The sequence below is a fragment of the Lotus japonicus genome, chromosome 1, assembly GCF_012489685.1.
Source record: "Lotus japonicus ecotype B-129 chromosome 1, LjGifu_v1.2".
Lineage (NCBI taxonomy): Eukaryota > Viridiplantae > Streptophyta > Magnoliopsida > Fabales > Fabaceae > Lotus > Lotus japonicus.
This window is the reverse complement of record NC_080041.1, coordinates 36,531,471-36,554,862: the sequence shown is the minus strand read 5'-3', so window position 1 is coordinate 36,554,862 and position 23,392 is coordinate 36,531,471. Positions and strand designations below refer to the sequence as shown.

The window sequence follows — 23,392 nt, the reverse complement described above, 5'->3', positions numbered from 1 at the left end:
TGTAAATAATATTCTTTTGTTTTGGTCAAACATGAATATTCAATAATGTGCTTGTGTTTACTAGCAGTTGAAGTGTTGCTGTGTTTTTTTCACTTTCTTTGGGCCGAAAGGAAAGGGAGTTGAATTTTTTTTTTCTGTGCATCCAAAATTTCAACTTTTTAATTTTAATTGGAAAATAGTTTCGAAAAAATAATTTTAATTGGAAAATAAAAAAATAACAATTAAAAAAACTCACATTTGAGTTTCATCTACTTATGGATAACTAATTGCACAGTCACGCTCTTTGCCGAACTGAGCATGGAGTTGGTAAGAGAAGCAGATGAGGTAAACCTCGTTGCAGTTAATGTAGCCATGTTATGTGTTAGTGTTATCTTTCAAACCTTCATAGAAACCAAACTAACACAAACGAAAAGTACTTATTTAGTTTCCTTTCATTTAGCATATTCAATTAAAAAAAATATCAATGTAACCCATAAAAAATCCTTCTCAATGGCACACGTTTTAATTAAAAAGAAAAAGTGTTACTCCAAACGCGTAGATCAACTGACATGTGGTTATTCTAGCTTAAAAAGAAAAAGTATTTCTCCAAATAGCTTAAAGAGATATTTTGGGTTCAAGAGATATTTTGGGTTCAAGTAACTGCATTAAATACTTGATATTTGATAAGGAAAACTTTCTCAGCCATAATGATATTCAAAAATACAAAACCAATTAAATAAAAATAAAAATTATCCAAAGTGAAAATAAAAAAGAAAATGCAACCCTCACACCCAAATTCGAGGTATTGTGGGGCGAGAGATTAGTTCACGGCTGTCGACTGTGGGATACCTTGGTCAAGACAAAAACAAAATTTCGGGTATTGTGTTTTGTGTCCCTCTGCCTCTCCAATCCATCATCATTTCTCACTATTCCTCTCTCTCACTCTGAATGCACCCTTTTGATTCCTTGAGTTTCCCATAATTTGCAGTCTCACACAAGCACATTCATTCACCTTTATATTTGAGGGCTTTTCATCCCCCAAAACCAAAACACACTGTTCTTCTCTTTTTCCTGTTTTTTTTTTAGCATTCATCTTTTGTTTCTCTCTCTTAAAAAAAACAAGGGCTTTCTCTTTCTCTTTCTCTTTCTCCCTCTTCCCCTCTCTCTCTCTCTCTAGAATCCCTTCACTTTCGATTTTCCATCTCCAATGCTAACACATGATCCTCTACATGTAACCCCATCGTACCTTACCCTAAAACCCTTTTGATCTCTCTCTTTCTCTCTCACCACCATGTCCCAAGGATCTCCGCCTCCTCCTCCGCCGCAGTCCACCGCCGAACCCAGCAACCCACCCTCGCCGGAAAAGGAGGAGCCCGCCGCTCAACCCGCCGGAACCCGGACTCGCCCCTCCCGAGCCTGCACCATCCGCGCAGCGCAACGTCTCCACTCGGCTTCCCAGCCGGCGATCGAGCGCCGGTCCAAGTCTACGGCGTCGAAGAAGGAGCAGCGCCGTGAGGTCTCGCCGTCGCCGCCCCCGTCTCCGCCTCAGCAATGCAGTAAGATCGTGACGACGCTGGTGGAACCGCCCTCGCCGTCGCAGTTGCCGCGGTGGAAGCTCCGGTCCATGTGGGAGTTCGCTTCCGTGCTCAATTTCCTGCATGTGAGAGCTTCATAGCTTTGATCTTTGCGGTTTTGAACCTGGTGGTTGTTGTGCATTCCCATGTTATGTGTTTGTTTTGTTTTGCAGTTGTTTAGGCCCCTTTTGAATATATCAGTTGAATTCTCTGCTGAAGAGTTTGAGACTGCTCTTCTTACCCCCAATGACACGTTGAGTGATGTACACATGCCTTTGTTAAAGGTTGGTGCTTTTCCTTCTTGGTTCTTTGAGTTTGTGGTTTGCTCTTTTGGTCTTTCTTCTCTCAATGTGGGTATGAAGAGTCCTACATTGTGTGGATTGTGTTGGTTTTTCTACTTACTATTGTTGCATTTACTCATTAGAAGTTTACATAACAACATTCAGTTGCTGTGCTTTTGTTGAATTTGACTAGTTTTGTTTCTCATGGTTATAACCATGCCCATACACCTTGCAATGAAAATTGTAGATTTGTGCTAGTTTAGTTGAAAGCTGTTGCATAGCTGTGAGAAATTTCAGAGGTATGAAGTTGAATTCTTGTTAGTTTGGGTTCTTAATCATAAGAGGCTGTTGTTGTTGAAAGAGCATTGAGTACTCAACCATACATTTGATTTGGGGTAGTTGAGACTTGAGACTTGAGACTCTTGGAATCTGGGAATTGATGGAAGGAACCAAAACCTGAATGCTTGCTTCGAAATTTGGAGTTTGTGAGTACATTACTAATTGTGGGACCCGTGGCCACGATATAGTGGAAAAATATTATATTGTGAGATACACATAATTCCTTGCCACAAGATTGCTTGTTTGAAAGATATAAATCTGTGTTTTTACTTTCATCCCCTGAGAGTATAACTAGGGACTTCAGCTAGTTGTGTGTGCTCTAAGGCCCATTTAACTGCTGAGGAATAGTCTGCGGTGCAAATTTGCAACCATGAAATCGTGTTAATTGTTGTTGTTTTTAAGTAAAAAGTTCATGTCCTGCATCAAATGGTTAAAAGTTCCCGAAGGACGTGCAGAAGGTCTTCTTTTAAAGGGTCTCAGCCATGTGCTGGTCCTTTATCTAATGTTTTGATTTCAAATCAATCTCAATGAAAATCATGATCGTTGTTGCAAGACGCTGATATATACTTTGCTGGAGAGTTTATAACAGAGATTAGGTATCATGCACAATAAATTGCTAAAAGAAAAGGCCAGCTCTGGAAAATTCTCAACTTTTGGAATACGAGTGTCCTTTGTATTGAATACTTACTACACAGTTTCTAGCTTAAACCATAGTTTCATAGCAGATTTAAATATTCTGGGAAAATTATTCAGTGAAAGCTCTGAGGATTTAGCTCTGTATAGAAATTTCTGTGCTACAGTTACAAAATGATAGTGGTAAGCCTTTTTCTACAAGAATATGATCTTAGAAGTTGTGGACAGAGATGATCGATCAAAATGATAGTGGTACTTGAACTTGCATAAACTTTTAAATTTTTCTTTTGGTTTTGTATTATAATAAGATCAATCTTGCATGAGTCTTTTTGTAGTAGGTACTTAGGTTGATAAATAGATTGCCAGGAGTGAAAGAAAGTTTATGATGTTCAATGTTAGTGGTCATACACTCCAAATCTTGTTTAGTTTTTTGAAGTTTTGTATTCTAAACATCAGCGGTGTAATGAACTCTGTCTCTCTCAATGTCTATGCTACTCTAAAATGTATATCTTCTATTTGTCCTTGATCTATTGGGTTACATGCATAGAAGGGATAATAAAAAACTTTGGCCATACTTTCACTTGAGTTCTTTTAATTGTGTTAAATATTATAATAATATCAATATTGCACTAGTCGTTTTGTGAGTGGGTAGTGAATGTATTGTTAAATGAGTGAGAGAAAGTCAATGCTATTTAATGTATAGTCTTACAGTTCAAAATCTTTTTAAGCCAGAGTTATAGGGCAGTGCTCTCTATTTGTATTCCTCTGTAAAATCAAGACTTTCTCTGTAAAACTTTGTCACAAGTTTGCAAATCTGCTTCTGATCTTATAATAACATTTATTCAATCTTTTGGTAGGCAATCCCTCCCATTACTCGAATGGCACTCTCACGTGATACTTGGATTACCGTATTGTGCAGAAAATTGAGAGATTGGTGGCACTGGGTAATGAGACATTTTTTCCTATCAAGTTGACATTTTACACTTATGTATAGTTTGTACTTTCCAGAACTAAAATAGGGATGGAACTCAAATGCAGGTTGCTGAGGGGGATATCCCTGTTGTAGCTTCACATGGGTAAGTATCAACTGCTCATGGAATATCTACTATCCTTGTTTCTCAATAAGAAACTCCGAAGTCTCAGGGTTTTCTAACATGATAGGGCGGAGATTGATGTATATAAATCACTTGATCCTGGAGTCCGTGTCATTATCTTAAAAGCACTATGTGACATTCGTGTTGAGGTACTCTTACTATTCAATGTGTATATATTATTTATAACTCTTTTAGCCCTTTTGCTTAAATAGCTGAACTTCAGAATAGTTTGATGAGGTCACTCCTCTTTGATGTTAGCTTGGATCTTCTTGGAAAATTATGCTTAGTCTATTCATGCTGAGCTCTGAGTAAAACACCATTATGTTCCATGTGTCACATTTTCCCCTGTATCTTTATTTGTTACTTATTTAGTTGCAACCTCCATCTTTAGGTTTATGTTATCCTACCTCTTCTATCTCTATCAACCAGTGCTTCTTAGTGCTTGTGACTTGTGCGTTTAATGAGGGTGTAATAGTCAGCCACAATAGTTTGTCTTGTAATATGATGAGCATAGACCTTCAATTAAGAAGGTGTATGAGAGAAGAAACAAGAGGAAAGTCACAACTTAGTGTGACTGTTATTGTTAGTTGATCTGTTAATAAACAGCTGGCATGGTTAGTTGTTTCTGTTAGAGTACAGCTGGCTAATTCTGTTAATAGTTGTGATTCTGTTAGAACTACTGAGTAGTATAAATAAGGGAAAGGGGGAAGTTACAGGTAGTTATTCAGTTGGTTAGGATTTGGGAGATTCTGGATCTCGAATTCCAGAGGCTAGGGTTCTTGTTAGTGTTCTTGATTCTTCTGTGTAATTCCTGAGAATTCAACCTCAGTACTTGAGGATTGAGTCTCTGTTTTCTTCAATAAACCAGTAGCATTTCTGTGAGTTCATCATAATACAAATACAATTCACACAGATTAATGGAGACGCGTGGCCATGCAATATTTTGAGTGGGCCCGTGGCTTTTGTGTCTAATTGCCTCCTTTTGCTCCTATAACTTTCTTTGAGGAGATTGAAGAGGGTGGGGGTGGGGCTGCAGAAATCCCAAAATCAAAACCTGAGTGCATCCATGTAGGCAGAAAAGGGGAAAATCAGACATAGCTTGACTGACGTGTCATACTCCAACCATCCCGTTTGGTAGTGTGCACAAGGAGTAAAGTTTGCTAATATTTTGCAGCAAGAAGATATTCGAAGTTACATTGACAACTCAGTAAAACATGGTGTTCAACTTTCAACATTCCGTAAGGAGCGTGTCGGTGGTGATTCACATGGAGTTTCCTTTTGGTAATGTACTCTTGTTTTTCACTTCAACCTTTTCACCATTTGAAACGTCATATTGGAAAGTTAATGTACTTTTGCCTTTCCTTTTCTTTTTATTCATTTGGCATTTGATTAGTGCAGGTATGAAGATGATCCAATTATTGGTCATAGATTGTATCGGGAAATAAGGAAAACTGAAGTGGTTCAATTGAAGAAAGGGAAACCAAGAGGCTCCCAGGTTCTTTCAAATACAACGTACCAGTGGGAAACTGTTGCTACCAACTTTGATGAATTTCAGGATGTTTCTGTAAGTTACTGAAGCTAATCTATATATGTTCAGTGGCATGTTTTAATAATTGCTTAGTTTTTTGCTGGGAATCGAGACTTTTATGTTATAGGTTTATGATGGATAATGTGAATCACTTGATACATTAATAAGTTATTTAATGTGGTGTAATATCTGGCATCACAAATTGATTCATATTCTATTGTAATTTAGAAACCCTTACTTACGTTATAAATGAACGCTTTGAGTGGGAATCTGTAATTTAATGCAAAAGCCAAAAGTAAGTATTGTCCATGAATATGTAACCACTAGATATACCAATTATTGACCAAACGTAATTATGAAAAATTAATAAACTAAACCTTGATTGTTAAAAGTTAAAACCATCTGATGTGCTATGAATATCAGCCATGGTGGAATCTCATGGCAGGTTTTGGCTCTCCGCCATGGCCGATATCCTTCCATAATCCTCCACGCACCACCATAACCCGCCATCCCCCATCATTATTTGTCAAATATGGCGAATTTTGGTTCTCCGCCATAGTCCACCGTCCACCATTATGAATATTGTGAAGTCTTGTGGTTGAGTAGAAGACTAGAAGTTGAGTTTTAATAATGGTAGGAAATTACTGCAAGAACCATTTGTTAATTAGTTTTTATTATCAATTGAAACAGTTTCTTACCTAAGTTATATGCAAACTAGAAGTTTATTCCTCTAGGAAGAGCCTGTATTGAAATGGTTAGAAATAAGAATAGTACTGATATCCTGTAGGACACACGTTTTTTTTGGTTGCAGTAGCACACGCATGTTTCAGAAACCCCAAACAAAAGAAAAAAAACAATCAGAATGAAAAGTCACCCACTTCGTTATTTTTTAGAAAGGGAAAATCTGAGAATAATACCTGAGATGTAAGATGCACAACTTGCTGAGGTGATAAAACTTGATTTCTGAAATTGCTGATCTACTCATTACTGCAAAAGATTTTGCCCGGCATTATATTTTGGAAAATTTATCATAGTTATTCCAGTCGACCCCAAAAATGCTATAATGGGGTAGGGGGATGACTGCTATGCTGAAGATTATGGATACTAGGCAAATAATTTATATTGCACACATGTATATTCTAAATAGTAAAAAGTTATCCAAATTCATCATTAATAATTTAATGTTGTGTAGGACACAGTCACCCTCAATCTAAGGCATAATTAACAAGTCATTATTCAAACAGCAAAATTAAAGTAGGGAACTGGGCATGGCTGGAAATAGAACGAAAGCGGGTTTGAACGTGCAGACACTGAGCAAATAGAAAATAAAAAATGTGTAACAAATAACAATTGTACAAGTTTGAGTGATGACCCATTTATGTATCCAAATTTTTAAAAAAACTGGTTAAACAAGTGGGTACCAAGTATAAAAGCAAAGTTCATTTCTAACAAAAGTAAAAGACCTGTGTGAAAAGAAGGTGGGCTAGAGCAATGCGAATGAGGAAAATGGGAACAATGAAGAAGCTGTGTGAAACAGAGGTGACAAAGAAAAGAACCCCAAGGGACTTGGGAGGCTGGGGCTACCCAGAAAAAAAGAGAGAATTTTGTCGAGATAATGCTTGGGCTTCTGGGAAATAGTTAGAAAATGTTTCAAAGAACATTGAGGTGTGAACAATGGGTAGGTCTGCTGTATTTTTTTTAAAAAAAGGATGAAAAGATTCTAACCATTAAAGTTCCCCTTAAACAGTGAATGGGCTATGGCAAAAGGTTGATAAAACAGGGATTGTGACCTTGTTCAGAGTCATGGCTGCTACAGGCACAATTTCATCTGCAAAAAGCTGCAACCTAGGCCATGATCTGCACGAAGCTACAGCAAGACTTAACAGAGAACTTGAAGCAGCCAGCAGCCGCCCCACTCCACCCCATAGAGAACTTTAACATTGTTCGTCAGACTGATGTCTTCATCAGGGACATGAACCAGAGAGATCAAAATTAGCTGCAGCAAGCAACTATTTAATAGGATCCGATGTTTAATGTGGATTGTGATGTTCAATCCTATTCAGTGATTTACCCTTTGACCATATAAATTTTCAGAGTGCTAATATGTGTTTATTTTCAGATGATAGGATTGACCATTATTTATATTTTTCCAGTGAAACAATAGAAGAAAATATCACTTAACTCTCCTTAGATTTTCATATAGATTGCAAGTTCTTTAATTGAGCTACATCTTATTTGAATTTATTCATCTGGTTGCGCAGGAGAAGCTTTTTTCAAGTAAAAACAGAATGGAGGTTTCTGTAGGTAAAAAGATTAAAATAGACATGCTTCCTGAAGTTGAGATAGTTCACAAGGTACTTTATTTTTGTGTTTGCTTACTGCAGACTTATTTTTGTTATGGGTAGAATGTGTTGAGAAATTTGAGAAGATATGGACATTATGATAATTAAACTCGGAAATAATGCGTCTTATTAGAGTAATATAGTTACTGCTATGTTAGTGTTACTGTTTAGTGTTATTAGGTAAATGCTGACTGTGTTCTGTTCAGTTAGTTATGCCTAGCTGGCAGGTTTGTTAGAGAGTTAGTTACATGCTTAGCTGTCAAAGCTTAGCTGTCAAGGTTAGTTAGAGTTAGCTTCTTCTGCAAGCTAACAAATCTCATAGTATAAATACTGTAATCTCTCTTGTATTCATCATCTTTTCAATCAATGAAATTCAGTTGAAGATTTTCAACATGGTATCAAGAGCTGAGTACGATCCTTGAAGATCTCTCTCTCTAGATTTTCGTTTTTCTTCTTTCTTCTTCAATCACCATGGCTGATGAAGGTCATGCACAAGAAACTGCAGTTCCTGTTCCAGTTGCGGTTCTTCAACCACAATTGGCCTCTTCTTCTCTGGTTCACAAGCTTGTTCTGAAGCTTGATGATTCCAATTTTCTCTCATGGAAGCAGCACGTTGAAGGCATCGTTAGAACTCATCGATTGCAGAATTTTCTTGTTCATCCTGATATTCCTCCTCGATTTCTCAGTGAGGAGGATCGCGTGAATGCAGTAGAGAATCCTGCATATCAGGTATGGGATCAACAGGATTCTGCTTTGTTCACCTGGCTTCTCTCGTCTCTGTCTTCATCAGTGCTTCCAACTGTTGTCAACTGCACTCAGTCCTGGCAGATCTGGGAAGCTGTGCTTGATTTCTTTCAAGCACAATCGCTTGCACAATCGACGCAGTTGCGATCGGAATTGAGATCCATAACCAAGGGATCAAAGACTGCGTCTGAGTTCCTCAAGCGAATCAAGGCCATCGTCAATGCTCTGATCTCGATCGGAGATCCTGTATCGTTTCGCGAGCACCTTGAAGCGATTTTTGATGGTCTTCCCGATGAATATAGTCATCTCATGACTATCATCTACAGTCGCGAGTTCCCTTGCACGATCTCGCAAGCTGAAGCTATGGTTATCGCGCATGAAGCGCGTCTTGAGCGTTCTCGCACGCGTCAGTTGAGTGCGAATCCTCCGTCAGCGCTCCTTTCTCAAGCTGCGCCACCGGCGACGCAACCTGCACCGGCGTCGTCGTCTTCTTCATCAACGTCGTCGCCGGCGACCTCTGAGGCTAACTATGCTTCAGGTTCCTCTGAAAACACCTACGATGATCGTTCCTATGATAATCGCGGCAGTTATGGTGGTTCTCGTGGTGGTTATGGTGGTCGCAATGGCAGTAACAACTCTCGCGGTGGAAGAGGAGGAAATCGAAGTGTTCAATGCCAGATTTGCAAGAAGTATGGGCATGATGCTAGTGTTTGCTATCATCGCGGTTCATCATCTGGTTCTACTGGTTCTACTGGCATGTTTGGCATGCAGCCAACTGGTTTTGGTATGCCACTACCTATGCATTCTCAGATGATGCCTCAGTTTGGATTCTCTCCCTTTTGTGGTGTTCCACAGTTTGGTGTACCTTCTCAGTTTGGTACATCACAGTATGGAGGCTTTCCAAACATGTTTGGTCAATTTCCTCAAGGTTTAGGCATGGGAAATTTTGCTCAGCAGTTTGGTTTCCAACCATCTGGAGGTTCACAGTGGAACTCTTCTCAGTTTTCTGGTGGATCAAGACCTGGAAATCCTCCAGTTAGAGCTCCACAGGCTATGCTTACTGGACCTACTTCATCTACTACTGGTTCTCACACTCCTGCTGCAGCGAATCTTAGCTCATGGTTTCCAGATTCTGGAGCTACACATCATGTTACCAATGATGCCTCAGTTGTTTCTGACAGTGTTTCCCTAAATGGTAATGATCATATCTACATGGGAAATGGACAAGGTTTGCCTATTATTTCTGTTGGACATGCCTCTTTTCCATCTCCTTATCATAAACACACCACACTCACTATGAATAATTTGCTTCTAGTTCCTAACATCACAAAGAACTTAGTTAGTGTAAGCAAGTTTGCTCGAGATAATCATGTCTTTTTTGAGTTTCACTCATCCTATTGTGTTGTCAAATGTCAGGAAACTTCTAGGGTTTTGCTCAAAGGAACTGTTGGTCCTGATGGTTTATACAATTTTGAAGGGATGCATGTTCCAACCCTTCCTCCAGCTTCATCTGTTTCATCTACATCTGTTTCACCAGTAGCTGCTCCATCTGTCTTCTCTGTTTCAGTTCCTTTGTCAAATGTATCTAGTGCTAGTTCATCTTCAAGTGTACCTAGTGCTAGTTCATTTTCTCTTGTGTCTTCTGTTAATAATGTAGATCCTACTGCCTATGATTTGTGGCATTGTAGGCTAGGTCATCCTCATCATGAGGCTTTACATTCTGCTTTGTCCAAATGTAATATATCCTTGTCTAATAAAGCAAAATTTTCTAAATGTTCAGCTTGTTGTGTAGCAAAGTCTCACAAGTTACCCTCTTCCTCTTCTACTACTGTTTATGCTACACCTTTAGAGCTTGTTTTTGCTGACTTATGGGGCCCTTCCTCCATTGAGTCTTCTTGTGGTTACTCTTACTTTTTAACTTGTGTTGATGCTTACTCTCGTTTCACATGGATTTATCCACTTAGGCACAAATCTGAAACTTCCTCTGTTTTTCTTCAGTTCCAAGCTATGGTAGAGTTAAGATTTAATCTGAAAATTAAGGCTGTCCAAACAGATAATGGCACTGAATTTAAACCTTTACAATCTCATTTTGCTAAGCTTGGCATAGTGCATAGATTGACTTGCCCCTACACACACCATCAAAATGGTAGTGTTGAAAGGAAGCATCGCCATATCATAGAAACTGGCCTTTCATTACTTGCCTTTGCTAAAATGCCTTCTCAATATTGGGATCATGCATTCCTGGCTGCAGTTTTTCTTATTAATCGTCTTCCTACTACTGTTTTGGCCAATGAGAGTCCTTATTTCAAGTTGTTCAAGACTCTTCCTGATTACAAGATACTTAGGGTGTTTGGTTGTGCTTGTTACCCTCACTTAAGGCCTTATACACACTCTAAGCTGTCACTCAGGTCCAAGGAATGTGTGTTTGTTGGTTACTCATCATCTCATCAAGGGTACAAATGCATGGATGGTGATGGTAGGATTTTTGTGTCAAGGGATGTTATTTTTGATGAAGTTAAATTCCCCTATCCTACCCTGTTTTCCTCTGCTGGGTCTGATTCATCTGCACATGGAATCACTTCAGAAATTCCTGTTTTAGCTTCTCAAGTTCCTGTTCAGCACCAGCAGCCCTTTCAAGGTCAAGACTCGGTTGCAGCCTCTTCTTCTGGGAATTCTTCTCAGGCTGAAGCTTCTGTTCAGCAACAATCTCCACCTACACCAGCAGCTACTGCCACTGAAGTAGCTTCAACTGGTTCTTCCTCTTCTGCTCCTCTTCCTCAGCCAGTGGGAAATACTCACCCTATGCAGACAAGAGCAAAATCTGGCATAGTCATGCCCAGATTATTTCCAACTTTACTGCTTACTCAAGCTGAACCAGCTACCACCAAGCAAGCACTCAAAGATCCTAAGTGGTTAGCTGCAATGAAGGCTGAATATGATGCATTGCTTGCTAACAATACATGGACATTGGTTCCACTTCCCAGGGATAGGAAGCCAATTGGTTGTAAATGGGTTTTTAGGGTGAAGGAAAATGCAGATGGCACCATCAATAGGTATAAGGCCAGACTTGTGGCCAAAGGTTACCATCAAGTCAAGGGGTTTGATTATTCAGAAACCTTTTCCCCTGTGGTGAAGCCTATAACTATTAGGCTCATTCTTTCCCTGGCCATTACTAAGAGGTGGCATATTCATCAACTTGATGTGAATAATGCCTTTTTAAATGGAGCTCTTCAAGAGGAGGTATACATGCAGCAACCAAGTGGATTTCAGCATGAAGACAAATCTCTTGTTTGCAGACTTAACAAAGCTCTTTATGGCCTTAAACAGGCCCCAAGAGCTTGGTTTGACAGATTGAAGTCAGCCCTTGTGAAGTATGGTTTTAAACCAAGTAGATGTGATCCATCTCTCTTCACTTTCTACACTCCAACTTGCTGCATCTACATACTAGTCTATGTAGATGATATTATCATTACAGGCAATTCCTTGCCTCTGGTTCAGAAAGTAGTGCAGCACCTCAACTCTGAATTTTCCTTGAAGCAATTAGGCCAACTTGACTACTTTCTTGGTGTTCAGGTGCATCATCTTCAGGACAGGTCCTTGCTTTTGACACAAACTAAATATATAACTGACCTTCTTGAAAGGGCAGAAATGGGAGAGGCCAAGGGGATCTCTACTCCCATGGTTAGTGGAGCAAAACTCAGCAAATATGGAGCAGATTACTTTGCTGACCCAACTCTCTATAGATCAATAGTTGGTGCTCTCCAATATGCAACTTTAACAAGACCTGAGATCAGCTTTGCAGTTAACAAGGTCTGTCAGTTTCTAAGTCAGCCTCTAGAAGAGCATTGGAAGGCTGTTAAAAGAATCCTAAGATACCTTAAGGGTACTCTCTTTCATGGCCTGCACCTCAAGCCTTGTAGTTTGCACACTCCAGTCCCTCTTGTGGCCTTTTGTGATGCAGATTGGGGATCAGATCCTGATGACAGGAGATCCACCTCAGGCTCTTGTGTCTTTTTTGGTCCAAACCTTGTCTCTTGGAGCTCCAAGAAGCAAACCCTGGTGGCTAGATCGAGTACTGAAGCCGAATACAGGAGCCTAGCTAATACCTCTGCTGAACTGTTGTGGGTTCAGTCTCTTTTGCAGGAGTTGCAGATTCCTTTTTCTCCTCCTAGGGTGTTTTGTGATAACATGGGTGCAGTGGCTTTGACTCATAACCCAGTTCTTCACACTCGCACTAAACATATGGAGCTTGACATCTTCTTTGTGAGGGAAAAAGTTCTCAACAAGTCTCTTTTTGTGCATCACATTCCTTCTGTTGATCAGCTGGCAGATTTGTTTACCAAGGCTCTATCACCACTTCGTTTTGAAACTCTTCGTGACAAACTCAATGTGATTGAGAAATCACTTTCTCCCCCACCTTGAGTTTGAGGGGGCCTATTAGAGTAATATAGTTACTGCTATGTTAGTGTTACTGTTTAGTGTTATTAGGTAAATGCTGACTGTGTTCTGTTCAGTTAGTTATGCCTAGCTGGCAGGTTTGTTAGAGAGTTAGTTACATGCTTAGCTGTCAAAGCTTAGCTGTCAAGGTTAGTTAGAGTTAGCTTCTTCTGCAAGCTAACAAATCTCATAGTATAAATACTGTAATCTCTCTTGTATTCATCATCTTTTCAATCAATGAAATTCAGTTGAAGATTTTCAACACGTCTTTTTTTTTTTTCTCTTGATTCCTGGTTAATGAATAATCTTATTCCATTTTTAACTGACAAATTTGTCTGTATGTTTGTGCAGAGAAAGGAGAGGTTAATGAAGAAACAACATAGACAAGCCCTTCTTCTTGATAATTTCTTGGGCGTTGATGGGCTTGCCACAGGGCGTTCACTTCGTGATAGGAAACCGGTTACCTACACTTTTGGTAAGAGCAAAAACCTTTAACCTATTACAACTGGAGCCAATATTTTTCTGGTGTTGGTAGTTGGTTCCCTCGTTACAAAATAATTTGTGTTTGATTTCACGGCTGGAGTTTACCAATTCATTATCCTGTTCTTTGTTTCACACACCTCTAGTTTGTTAGACCAGCCCTCTTATTTAATGATTATGTTGTTGTGCGTATTTTAGGGCCCTAAGGTACCTTCTATTGTTTGGGGACAGTAGCCTGAACATTGTAACCAATATCTACTTCATTCTTCTTAGGGTATGAATGTCTGTTTTTTGCAGCACCTAATATGCTTTGGGCTACTAGTACACTAGCACAGCGATAATTTGTGGGACTTTTTGATATGGTTGTTGATTTTTTGTTCATCCGAAGAGTGATTTGAACTGATAAATGTGTCCTTGAATTTTGCTTATCTGCCATGATCAGCCTTCTACTTTCCTGTATGCATCCATATTTTTCTAAGAAAATATAATTTCGTTAGTAAGCTTTAATTTAATTAGACACTGCATTGGCCATGGTGACTGAATTCTGGTGAGGCAATCTGGTAGCAAATAAGTTAACTGTTTTGTTGTGGTTGCAAGATTCAACTGCATAAGTTGTTGTGTTTAACTATATATGATGAAAATATCCACCTTTACAACCTGATATTTTTGGCTGGACAGGAATCAACTGTATGTGTATTCGTATGTGCTAATTTTTCACTCACCCAACTTTTGTCATCATTGTCATTGCAGATGATTACGATCGTTCCATCAATGAGGCTATTAAGATAACCAAGTATGGAATTTGTTTTTTCATCTTACATCCTGTCTATCTATTTGGCTGTTTGATGTGCTCATATATCTTTTTGGTTGGGTAAAATATGCTTTTCGTCTCTGCAAATTAGTGAGATTTGGTTTTGGTCCCTACATATATGTTTTAACGGTTTTGATCCTTTGAATATCTAAAATACTCATAATTGGGTTCTCATTGTTGGGGGGGCCCCTGTCAAATGTGCCTAATGGAAATCCTTCTAAGAAATCTCAATTGACAGTTTGATACTTAGTAATATACAGCTGGTAATTTTATTTCTTAAGCTTAATTTTCTGTGGTCTTGCTATAATTGAAGTGAATATATAGCTTGAACCCTTGGCAGAACTCATTTAGGCATCTTCTGCAAATCAAATGCAGTATTGTCAAAATTGTGATCTTGACCGTAAGATTGTAATCACACAACCTTAAAACCCAAGCAGTGCTTTCCGATCTAGATTGCGACACCATTCTGAGGTGAATGCCAATTTTCTCGTCCCTTTCCTTTTTCTTCTCCTTTGATCACGCTGAAATCTTCAACAATAAGTCAGCATTTGATAGATGCCTTTTAATGGCGAGGTCCAATTTCAAGTATCTCAGATATTAAAGGGATCAAAACCATTAAGAAAAATTTGCAGGTACCAATACCAAATCTCGGGCGAAAAAATTCTACTCTTTCTGTTTCTGTATATATAGAGGGCCGCCAATCATTTACGTTCTTTTACACTGACTGAATATATCTGTTTCTTTCTTCATCAGACAGAAACAACCATCCCCAGAACCTATACACAGGAGAGAAACACGAGCAAGACCTGAAGTGTTAGCTAATGGTAAATTGAGCGGTCCCTCACATGCCCCTCAACATCTGGATTTTAGTATGCCATCTCCGAATTCACCTGACTTTGATGATTTGGAGGATGAAGAAAATCAAACAGACGCATTGGACCGAAGGTGTGTACTTTCTTTCCCCTCCTTTTAGATCTGTTCTGTCTCACCTGTTTTTCTCTAATGTTCTTGTTTTCTCATCAGCAATCGGCGAAGGCAGAGACCTAATCGATATTCAGAGAAAGACTTTGTTGAAGCAGTGTCAGATATTGACGCTGATTTTGACAGTGATGATGATATTGTTGGGGAAGCCGTATATGATGAAGAATATCTCCGGAAACGTAAGCAGAGAAGGAAAGCATCAAGTAGCTCTGCTTCTGAAGGAGATGATGAATATCATGGGGATGAAGATAATGTTGAAGATGAAGAGGAAGAAGAAGACGACATAGATTTCTCGAGTGTCAGTGAGGACAGTGACAAGCCTCGTAAAATCAAGCAATTGCCTGGCCGTACTCGGAGGGAAGCTAAACGCAGGTCTGTGGGTGAGATTCAATCAAGTTTGAGACGTAGTAAGAGGGCAACTAGGAACCGTATAGACTACAGACAGTTAGAGTTGTCTGAGTCAGAAACAGAGTTAACTAAGCCTGAGAAGTCGTCCCATGCATCAGAAGATCATCGCTCACATCCCAGTGAGAATGGGGAGTATATGATGGAAAGTGAAGATTCAGATGGCAATGATGATGAAGATCAGGAAATGAAAGTAACGGAGCCAGTTTCTCACCCCGCAGTAGGAGAGAACGAAGATCCTGCCGTCGGAGAGAACGAACAAAACCATGACCCGCCTCCTATAAAATCAAGTAGTCCGGGTCAGGAGGAAGCTGAAGGTATGACAAAAAGACGTTTCCTTGATTTGAATGAACTTGCCCCTAGTTCTGGTTTTGATGATGGTCCAAATACTGCAACCAAAGATGAAGGCAATGATGATTACTGAAGCTTCCCTTTGTGCTTTGAAGGCAAGGATTGTAGTTTTATTTCGGGAAAGGGAAAGTGTATGATAATAGAACTATAAATTTTGTTATATGACCCAACGGAAGTTACGACCAAATCTCTTCCCATGGCAATCTTGGTGCATGATTTGCCACCAGGAGCAGCATGACACTGAGTTGTGTAGATTAGGTAGCCAATTTTTTGGTATTTAGTATTTAAATATTTAAACTTCCAAAGGGTCTACTCGAATGAATGAGAGAATATGTTGGGTGTTATTTACCCCATCCAATCCATGTACAATAACTGTTAACAAGTACTGTAACTTTAAATAGATATGGCTTTTAGATAATCAAGCCCACCCTTCTTTCATTTGCTTTTCCATCTTGGACTCTAGTGATGAGCAATTTTTTTTAAGGTTTGGTTTTCTTTGTTAATCTTGATCATGTCATAACGTGGTCTTTTACTTTTGATGAAATTGACTTCAACTGCTCAGACGGTCTGCTTGAATTCTCTTCTTCGTAATCTTATTGGGGTTTCTTCTTGGGTTTGCTAATGTAAAGTAATTTTTCTTGGGCTGTACATAGTACTCCCTTCGTACTTAATTGTAAGATCATTTAAAGACATACTTGTTGTCCTTTTTATATTAGGCCTTTACTAAATATTTATTATCCTTTTCCATATATACCCTTTTATTTACTATACTTTTGTAATTTCAAAATTTCAATTACCATTAATAATTAATGCATTTTTGCATTATTCAATAAATTAATGGTAAATAAGAAAGATTGCATAATATTTTTTTGAAACCAATACATTAGTTAACCTTGGTTAAGATTAATTGATATGCACCGTAAGCGTAAAGAAATTTTATACTGATGTCCAATCACATTATGCCACATAGAATTAAGTGGTTACACATCTTTTTAATTTTAATTAGTAAATTAATAAGTTGCTGATGTGGCGGAAATCAATCGAGTACATGTGTAAAAAAAGTTTACACTGTCAATGCACCCACCATTTTCTCTTATAGGTTTCATCAATAAATGTAATTATCTAGTAAAAAAAGTTTTAAAATTAGGGACAATCGGTGCAATATGTTTAATTTGAGTTCCGCATTATAATAGAATTGTTTATTGGAAGTTATTTAGCACAATCTTTTTTATGTTTATTGATGAGTCTATTCTGGGAAATTATCTTTTTTTTTTTGTGCTTCGGAAAATTGGGAAAATTATCCTTGCGCTTCTAACAAATTTGAAATGTTGTTTTGTGTCTCATAAAACACTTGCGTATTGGGAGAAAAAATAGTAGGTAAACTTACTCAATAATCATAATAATTAAATTAAATTAAATTAAACATTGAAAATCTTACCTTATATCATAAAAAGATGGTGGTAAGTAACATTAAAAAGCAATCAATAATTTTGAGAATTGACTCAGATAGCATTAAGTATGAAATCAAAACTTTGATTATAGTATATACTACCTTGACTCCAGGAGTAAGTAGAAAAGAATTAATCTTCATAATTTTCATAAAAGTAATGTTTTCTTTTTCGATTTACCCTTTAAAATGTATTTATATTTTATTTTTCTCACAAGGGAATTACTTGAAAAATCATCAATTAATTCTGACATATATATTTGGCTAGAGAGGAACAATTAATGTAGTCTTTAATAACAAGAATTTCGACGTGGAATTAGTTTGGAATCTACATTTGGTTCATATATTCTGGTGGGTAAAGTCGTGGTGGGAGGAGTGTCCCTATAGTGCGGTTCACTTCAGTTTGGGTTTCGAGAATGTGAGGTTGGTTTCAAATATGGTCTATGTTCGTGTGGCACAGCCATGGGTTCCTCCGGTGGGGGGAGTGTTGAAATTTATTCGGGATGTGTCGGCTAGAGGGAAACCAGGGTTGAGTGGCGTGGGAGGGGTGGTAAGGGACTCGAAGGGGAAGGGTTTAAGCTGTTACTCAAGATCAATTGGTGTGCGGTGGGCTTATGAAGCGAAAGTGTTGGCTATTCTTTCAGAATGTACTCATTGAGAGTGATTCAACCTTGGTAGTAGGTTGGGTAGGTCGACGCGATCAGAGTCCTTGGAAGTTAATAAATGAATTTAATTTAATTGATTTTTTACTGTCAGTTGTTGGGTGTGTTGAGGTGATTCATATTCTGCGGGAGGCGAATGATTTGGCGGATCATTTTGTTGGGGTTGATTGCAATGTAAGTCCCACATTGCTAATGATGGAGGAAAAAGATCAAGTTATGCATCTTGGAGAAGTCTCACATTGCTTAGATTAGTGAGGGGTGAGAGGGTTCAAGACTATATATAGGGATCTCAAACTCTTTCAACACACCAAAACACCAAAGATGTAGCATCTGAAAACACTTTAAGTTTATATTTGTGTTTTCTTTTTCTCTTATACTCTTGTTTTAGAGTATTGTGAGATGTAGTTCAAATATTTACTTTGGAGAGTGTAGGTAGGTGTACTGGGGTCATGAGGTAGTGGTTGAGAGTGAAGTCTATGTGTTGTAACAATTTTCATGTAGTGTTATTCTCTGGTTGTCGGTTTTGACAACGGTCGTGGTTTTTTCTCCGGTTTTGGAGTTTCCACGAAAATTCTTATGTTGTTGATTGCGCTTCTGGTTTATTTTACTTCTTTAGCTATGTTATTTTCTAACATGTTTAGCAAAGGAAAGGTTGTGAAAGAGAGGAGCCGTGGTGGATGTCTGCAGGTTCAGTCTAATTCGAATTGGGGGATAAGCACTATCTCTTTTAAGTGATGTTTTTTTTTCTGGTTTCTTTGCGGTTCTAGTGTAATGACAACAAAGAATATGAGCTTTTTGGGATCTGACTTTACTTACTTTGGCTGTACAGTTGTGGTGCATGTTTTGACAGTAAAGGATGGGTAGCCTATGGTGGTGTTGGGGTTTGTTTTGCACTGTATGTCGGTTTTTGGTATGAAGGTGGTGTTATTGATTTTTTTAGATCAAAGAGTGGTTGTTTTTTGTTTCTGCTATTTCAAATCTGGTGCCACGCCCAAGATGAGATTTTTCACAAGTTTTACATGGAAGAATGCAAGGTATTTGTAGCTGTCATTTGTGGAGGCCAAGTGTGTTGGAGTTATCCTTTGGAATGTTTTAAGATTGGATCAAGATACAGTGGGGAATGACATAATGCTTAGGTGGTATAATCTGAAATGATGGTTTGGATATTAGTTGGTCTTCTAAAGTGCAATTGCTATGATTCTTAAATTGTTGCTTTTTTTAGGATGTAAAGGTGAGGGTGTGTTGATGACTATGTGTCAAGTTTTGTCTAAAGTAAAGTATGTTGTACTCTTTTTTTTCTTTCTAGGTTTTTATCCCAAATGAGTTTTTTTCTTGGAAGGTTGTAATGAGGCACATACTTTAGGCTAAAAGCTTCTTGACAGGGGGCCTGTTTTGTTTGTGTTGGTTCTTTGGCTCATGAGAGTTTTGTTCTCATGAGGTTATATTTATTAATAAAGTTTCTTTTGTTTGATAGTTTTTTTTATTGATAGTTAATTAACAATGAATGTAGTATTTAAAAAGAGATTACCATAAATATCATTAATGAAAAATTATTACATTATTAATACTATGTCAAAATATAGAATTCATGATAATTAACATAACTATAACTTCATGAAAATCCATGCAAAATAATATTTATTCATAAACTTAAATTAAATGATGAATTTTAAGTATTTATTTTATCACAACTTACACGTAGATTCAAATATGGGTAGTCCAATATACATATATATATATATATATATATATATATATTCCTAGTCATATATCCTTTCTTAGTTACACTTCCCACAATTATTCTTTTTCCAAATTGCATAAAATTGATGTAAGTTGAAGTAAAATTTAGGGTTTGCGGCTGGATGGTTGCCGCGCCGCCCTTGCCCGGCGGCAACCCGTTTTCTCCTTTCCCTCGTTTCTTCCTGTTAATAAATCTTGTTGGCCGTTCTCTGCTCGTGTGTGTCTCTGTTTCCTCTGTTTTGCAATACTGTTGGCTCAAGATCTGGCTTAGATTTCACCTTCTTCGCCGTCTCTCCAGGAGGGTTTCTCGACCTGGATATGGTTTGATTGCATTTGGCAAGGAGGCTTCAGTGTGGTCTCGGTCGCTCCTTCCTTGGCCAACGAGTTCTGATGTTGTTGACGTCGTCAATCTGGTCGATGACTTCCTTGTCTGGCTCTTTTTCTGCAGGCGGTGGGGAGGACCAAGACGATGGGGTTTGGGTCTGTTGCTGGGTGGCCTAATGCGGATCGATGAGTCTCGCTGATATGGAGGCATTCTGATTCCAGCGTTGGTTTTTGGGTTCTTGGGTGGTGAGAATTTATTTATGAGTCAGGTGAGACTTAATGTAAGTGAGCAACTGCTGAAATTGATCTTTAGTTAGAATTGATTCAACATAAGTGTTGGTTGGAACAGCAGAGATAAGCTTGAATATCAGAAACTTAAATCAATCTTTAACATGGTCCACGGTAGAACCACCCTTTCTTATGTACATATTCTGAATTGTGAATATTTCGCAGGAAAGAGTTGCAGATTAAGGTGGTGCAATAATCTTGATCCCCGAATTAAAAAAGGTCCATTGAAAGAAGAAGATGAAGAGACTACTCACAGCTCAACACGTTCACGGAACAAAGTGATCACTCATAGCTGCAAGCTTCCCAATTCGAAGTGACAATCAAGAATCATTGGCACGTCATAACAGAATGCAGGAAGAAATATTGTTTCATCGGTTCCAGTACTTCCTCTTCCGGGAATGAACTGAGGTAAGCTGGTCCACTTATGAAAATTGTTTTTACTTATTTATAATATGCTTTTTTCTTCTAAAATTAATTTCGAGAAATGTTCTTTTTACTTGTGAACCCTGTTTTCTTTGTCCGTGACATACAAAGCGAAAAAGAAATGAGACAACTAATTAATATTTAATAAAAATGTTATTTCAATGTTATACGTGTGTCCTAACAAAATTTTCTATTGCGTCTTGCTATACATATGGGTTGATGTTGATTTATTTATCCTTAATTATATTTTTACCTTCTTACTAATATTTTCTAATGACATCCTTCGCAAAAAGTACTCCTCATATTGGGGATTCATCATTGAGCAAAGAAGGAAGCCATTAGTTCAACAAATATTCAGAAAGTTCATAGTTTCTCCACTCAAACCCTTCGTCCTTTGGAAGCTTTCAGGGTGTCATCGCGTTCGCGCTTCCACTTATTCTCTTGACGTTGTTCTTCCAGTGATTACGAGAACCTTGTTTCTGCTAATAATGATGGAGGGATCATAGAAAAGGATGTAGAAAATCTCTATGATAACTCCTTCAGAGAGACAAAGCTGAACACTTCTTCATCTGCAGAGCATGAAAAAGAGAAAGAGAAAATAGAGGAGTCCAATGATGATGTTGAAAGTAATGAGGTTCCTTTCTATGATTTTCTTGCTGTCAGTGACTTTTTAGCATGATGACTGGTGAAGTAGTACTTTAAATTACATCAATATGAAAGTGACTTTTTAGCTAGCTAGCTCTCTAGTTCTAGCTAATTTTCATCCATTTGAACAATTTTAGCTATCGTTTTTGGGATATGGTCATGCATGACCACATTTGGCTCAATTATAAGATTAAGTCTTTCAATATAGGTTTCAAGTTGCTGCGAATATTTTATGTGTTAAAAACAATATGGAACTCTTTATTCATTTGGTATTTTTTATAGATCCTCTTACTTTGGATATAGCGACAATAATATCCTTGGTTATTTGGTAGAATTTTGTTTTGATGTGGGCATGTGAAAGTTCTGCCAAGAAATTCCTCGTTGATATAAATTCTTTAGTAATATGTCACGTGTCATGGTGTAGGTGGTGAGGGGTTTTTGAGTGCTTTGGTTAATTTCATGTTGTAGTAATAGGCAGTGGGTTGTGTATTGTTGCTATATCTTGTGCCTTATCTATATATACTGGCCATTTTTGGCTTGGTGTAGCGATTTCATGTACTCGCGTTTAAGCACCCTTGTGCTTATCCTAATTCTAATTTAGCTTATAAAAAAAATTGGTATTCCTTAATGTTGCCTCTTCTATTAAGGGATGTTAGTAATACTGTCACAACTACTTTGTAACTAGATATTATACCCGTGCGTTGCACAGGTTTATTTATAATAGTTTTTTAATATTATATGAAATTTACTATAGAGTAATTATCTGAAAATGAATATTAAAATATTTCTTCAATATAAATATAATAGAAAAAATTATTGTGTTTAGACATCTAAATAGGGAGTATTAGAGTTTTTCTATGCATTAAATTGCTTGTATTAGAGTTCTCTTTATGTAAATAAATGATATTACTGTAATTTAATAAATTTTTTGGTTAATGATCAAATTAGTCCTTGAGTTTGTAAGCGAGTTTAATTTAAGTCCATCTGAAAAAAATTACGTTTAGTGACAGTCATTTTTACAATCATTGACAGTTTTTTACTACCACTAAACTTCATTTATCCTCATAGTAACTAAAATCAAACTCGCTTACAAACTCAAGGATTAATTTGACCATTAACCCTAAAAAAATTTGAAAAGGAAAACAACTATTAATAACATAAGAAAACTTGAGAAAATATTTTTACTACTATATAATAGGTCAAAAAACACATTTGAAAGTATTTTCTTCAAATAATACACGCATGCGATACATTTAATAGTAAATATTTTATAGAGACATTTATTTAATTTTTAAAATATTTTTCTAGAGTGTTCATTAATAAATTTTGATCTAGACTATTATTTAATTTAAATTATTAATATTTTCTACATATAAATATATTTATTAATTTTTCCCTCAATTTATGATTGATAGTTAATATTCTAACTATTGTTAAAAACTACTTAATAAAACATTTTTTTTATAAGAAACTGAAAGTTGACAATTAATAGTTAATAAAGTTAATAACATAAAATATTCATCAATAATTTATTATTATCATTATTAAGACAAATCACAAATAAATTTAAAATTATTTTTAAAATAACACGCAACTACATTATAGTTAATTTAAACAACATACAAAATCATTTCATATTTATAAGTAAATTTCGAAATATATATTTACAAAAAGTATATAACCATTAACTAATTTCAATATCTAACATGTTTATTTTATTTAAAAGATATTACTTTGTGCTATTTTAAATTTTTTTTTTCAACCTTAGGTTGATAATTAATTGAAATGAAAATGGAAATAAAAATTAATTTATCTTGCCACTAATGTAGCTTATTAACATGATATCTAACTTTATTATTTAATTTGTTATTTATACGTAAAATG

General features: G+C 37.2%; 1 protein-coding gene and 1 long non-coding RNA gene across 2 annotated transcripts; both read left to right on the top strand.

The window, feature by feature from the left end:
- Positions 1–904: 904 nt before the first annotated feature.
- On the top strand, positions 905–16,397 carry LOC130734582 (DDT domain-containing protein DDR4-like). Its single transcript, XM_057587063.1, has 12 exons — positions 905–1,639; positions 1,727–1,837; positions 3,664–3,750; positions 3,845–3,882; positions 3,968–4,049; positions 5,075–5,181; positions 5,299–5,464; positions 7,690–7,782; positions 13,303–13,426; positions 14,182–14,224; positions 14,996–15,187; positions 15,266–16,397. The coding sequence occupies exons 1-12, from the start codon at positions 1,271–1,273 to the stop codon at positions 16,050–16,052; spliced, it is 2,199 nt and encodes a 732-aa protein (XP_057443046.1). The 5' UTR covers positions 905–1,270; the 3' UTR covers positions 16,053–16,397.
- Positions 16,398–19,867: 3,470 nt separating this feature from the next.
- LOC130734581 (uncharacterized) lies at positions 19,868–21,630 on the top strand. The gene is made up of 3 exons (XR_009018005.1): positions 19,868–20,421; positions 20,606–20,848; positions 21,157–21,630. It is a non-coding gene; the product is annotated as an uncharacterized LOC130734581 (long non-coding RNA).
- The last annotated feature ends 1,762 nt before the right edge of the window (positions 21,631–23,392 follow it).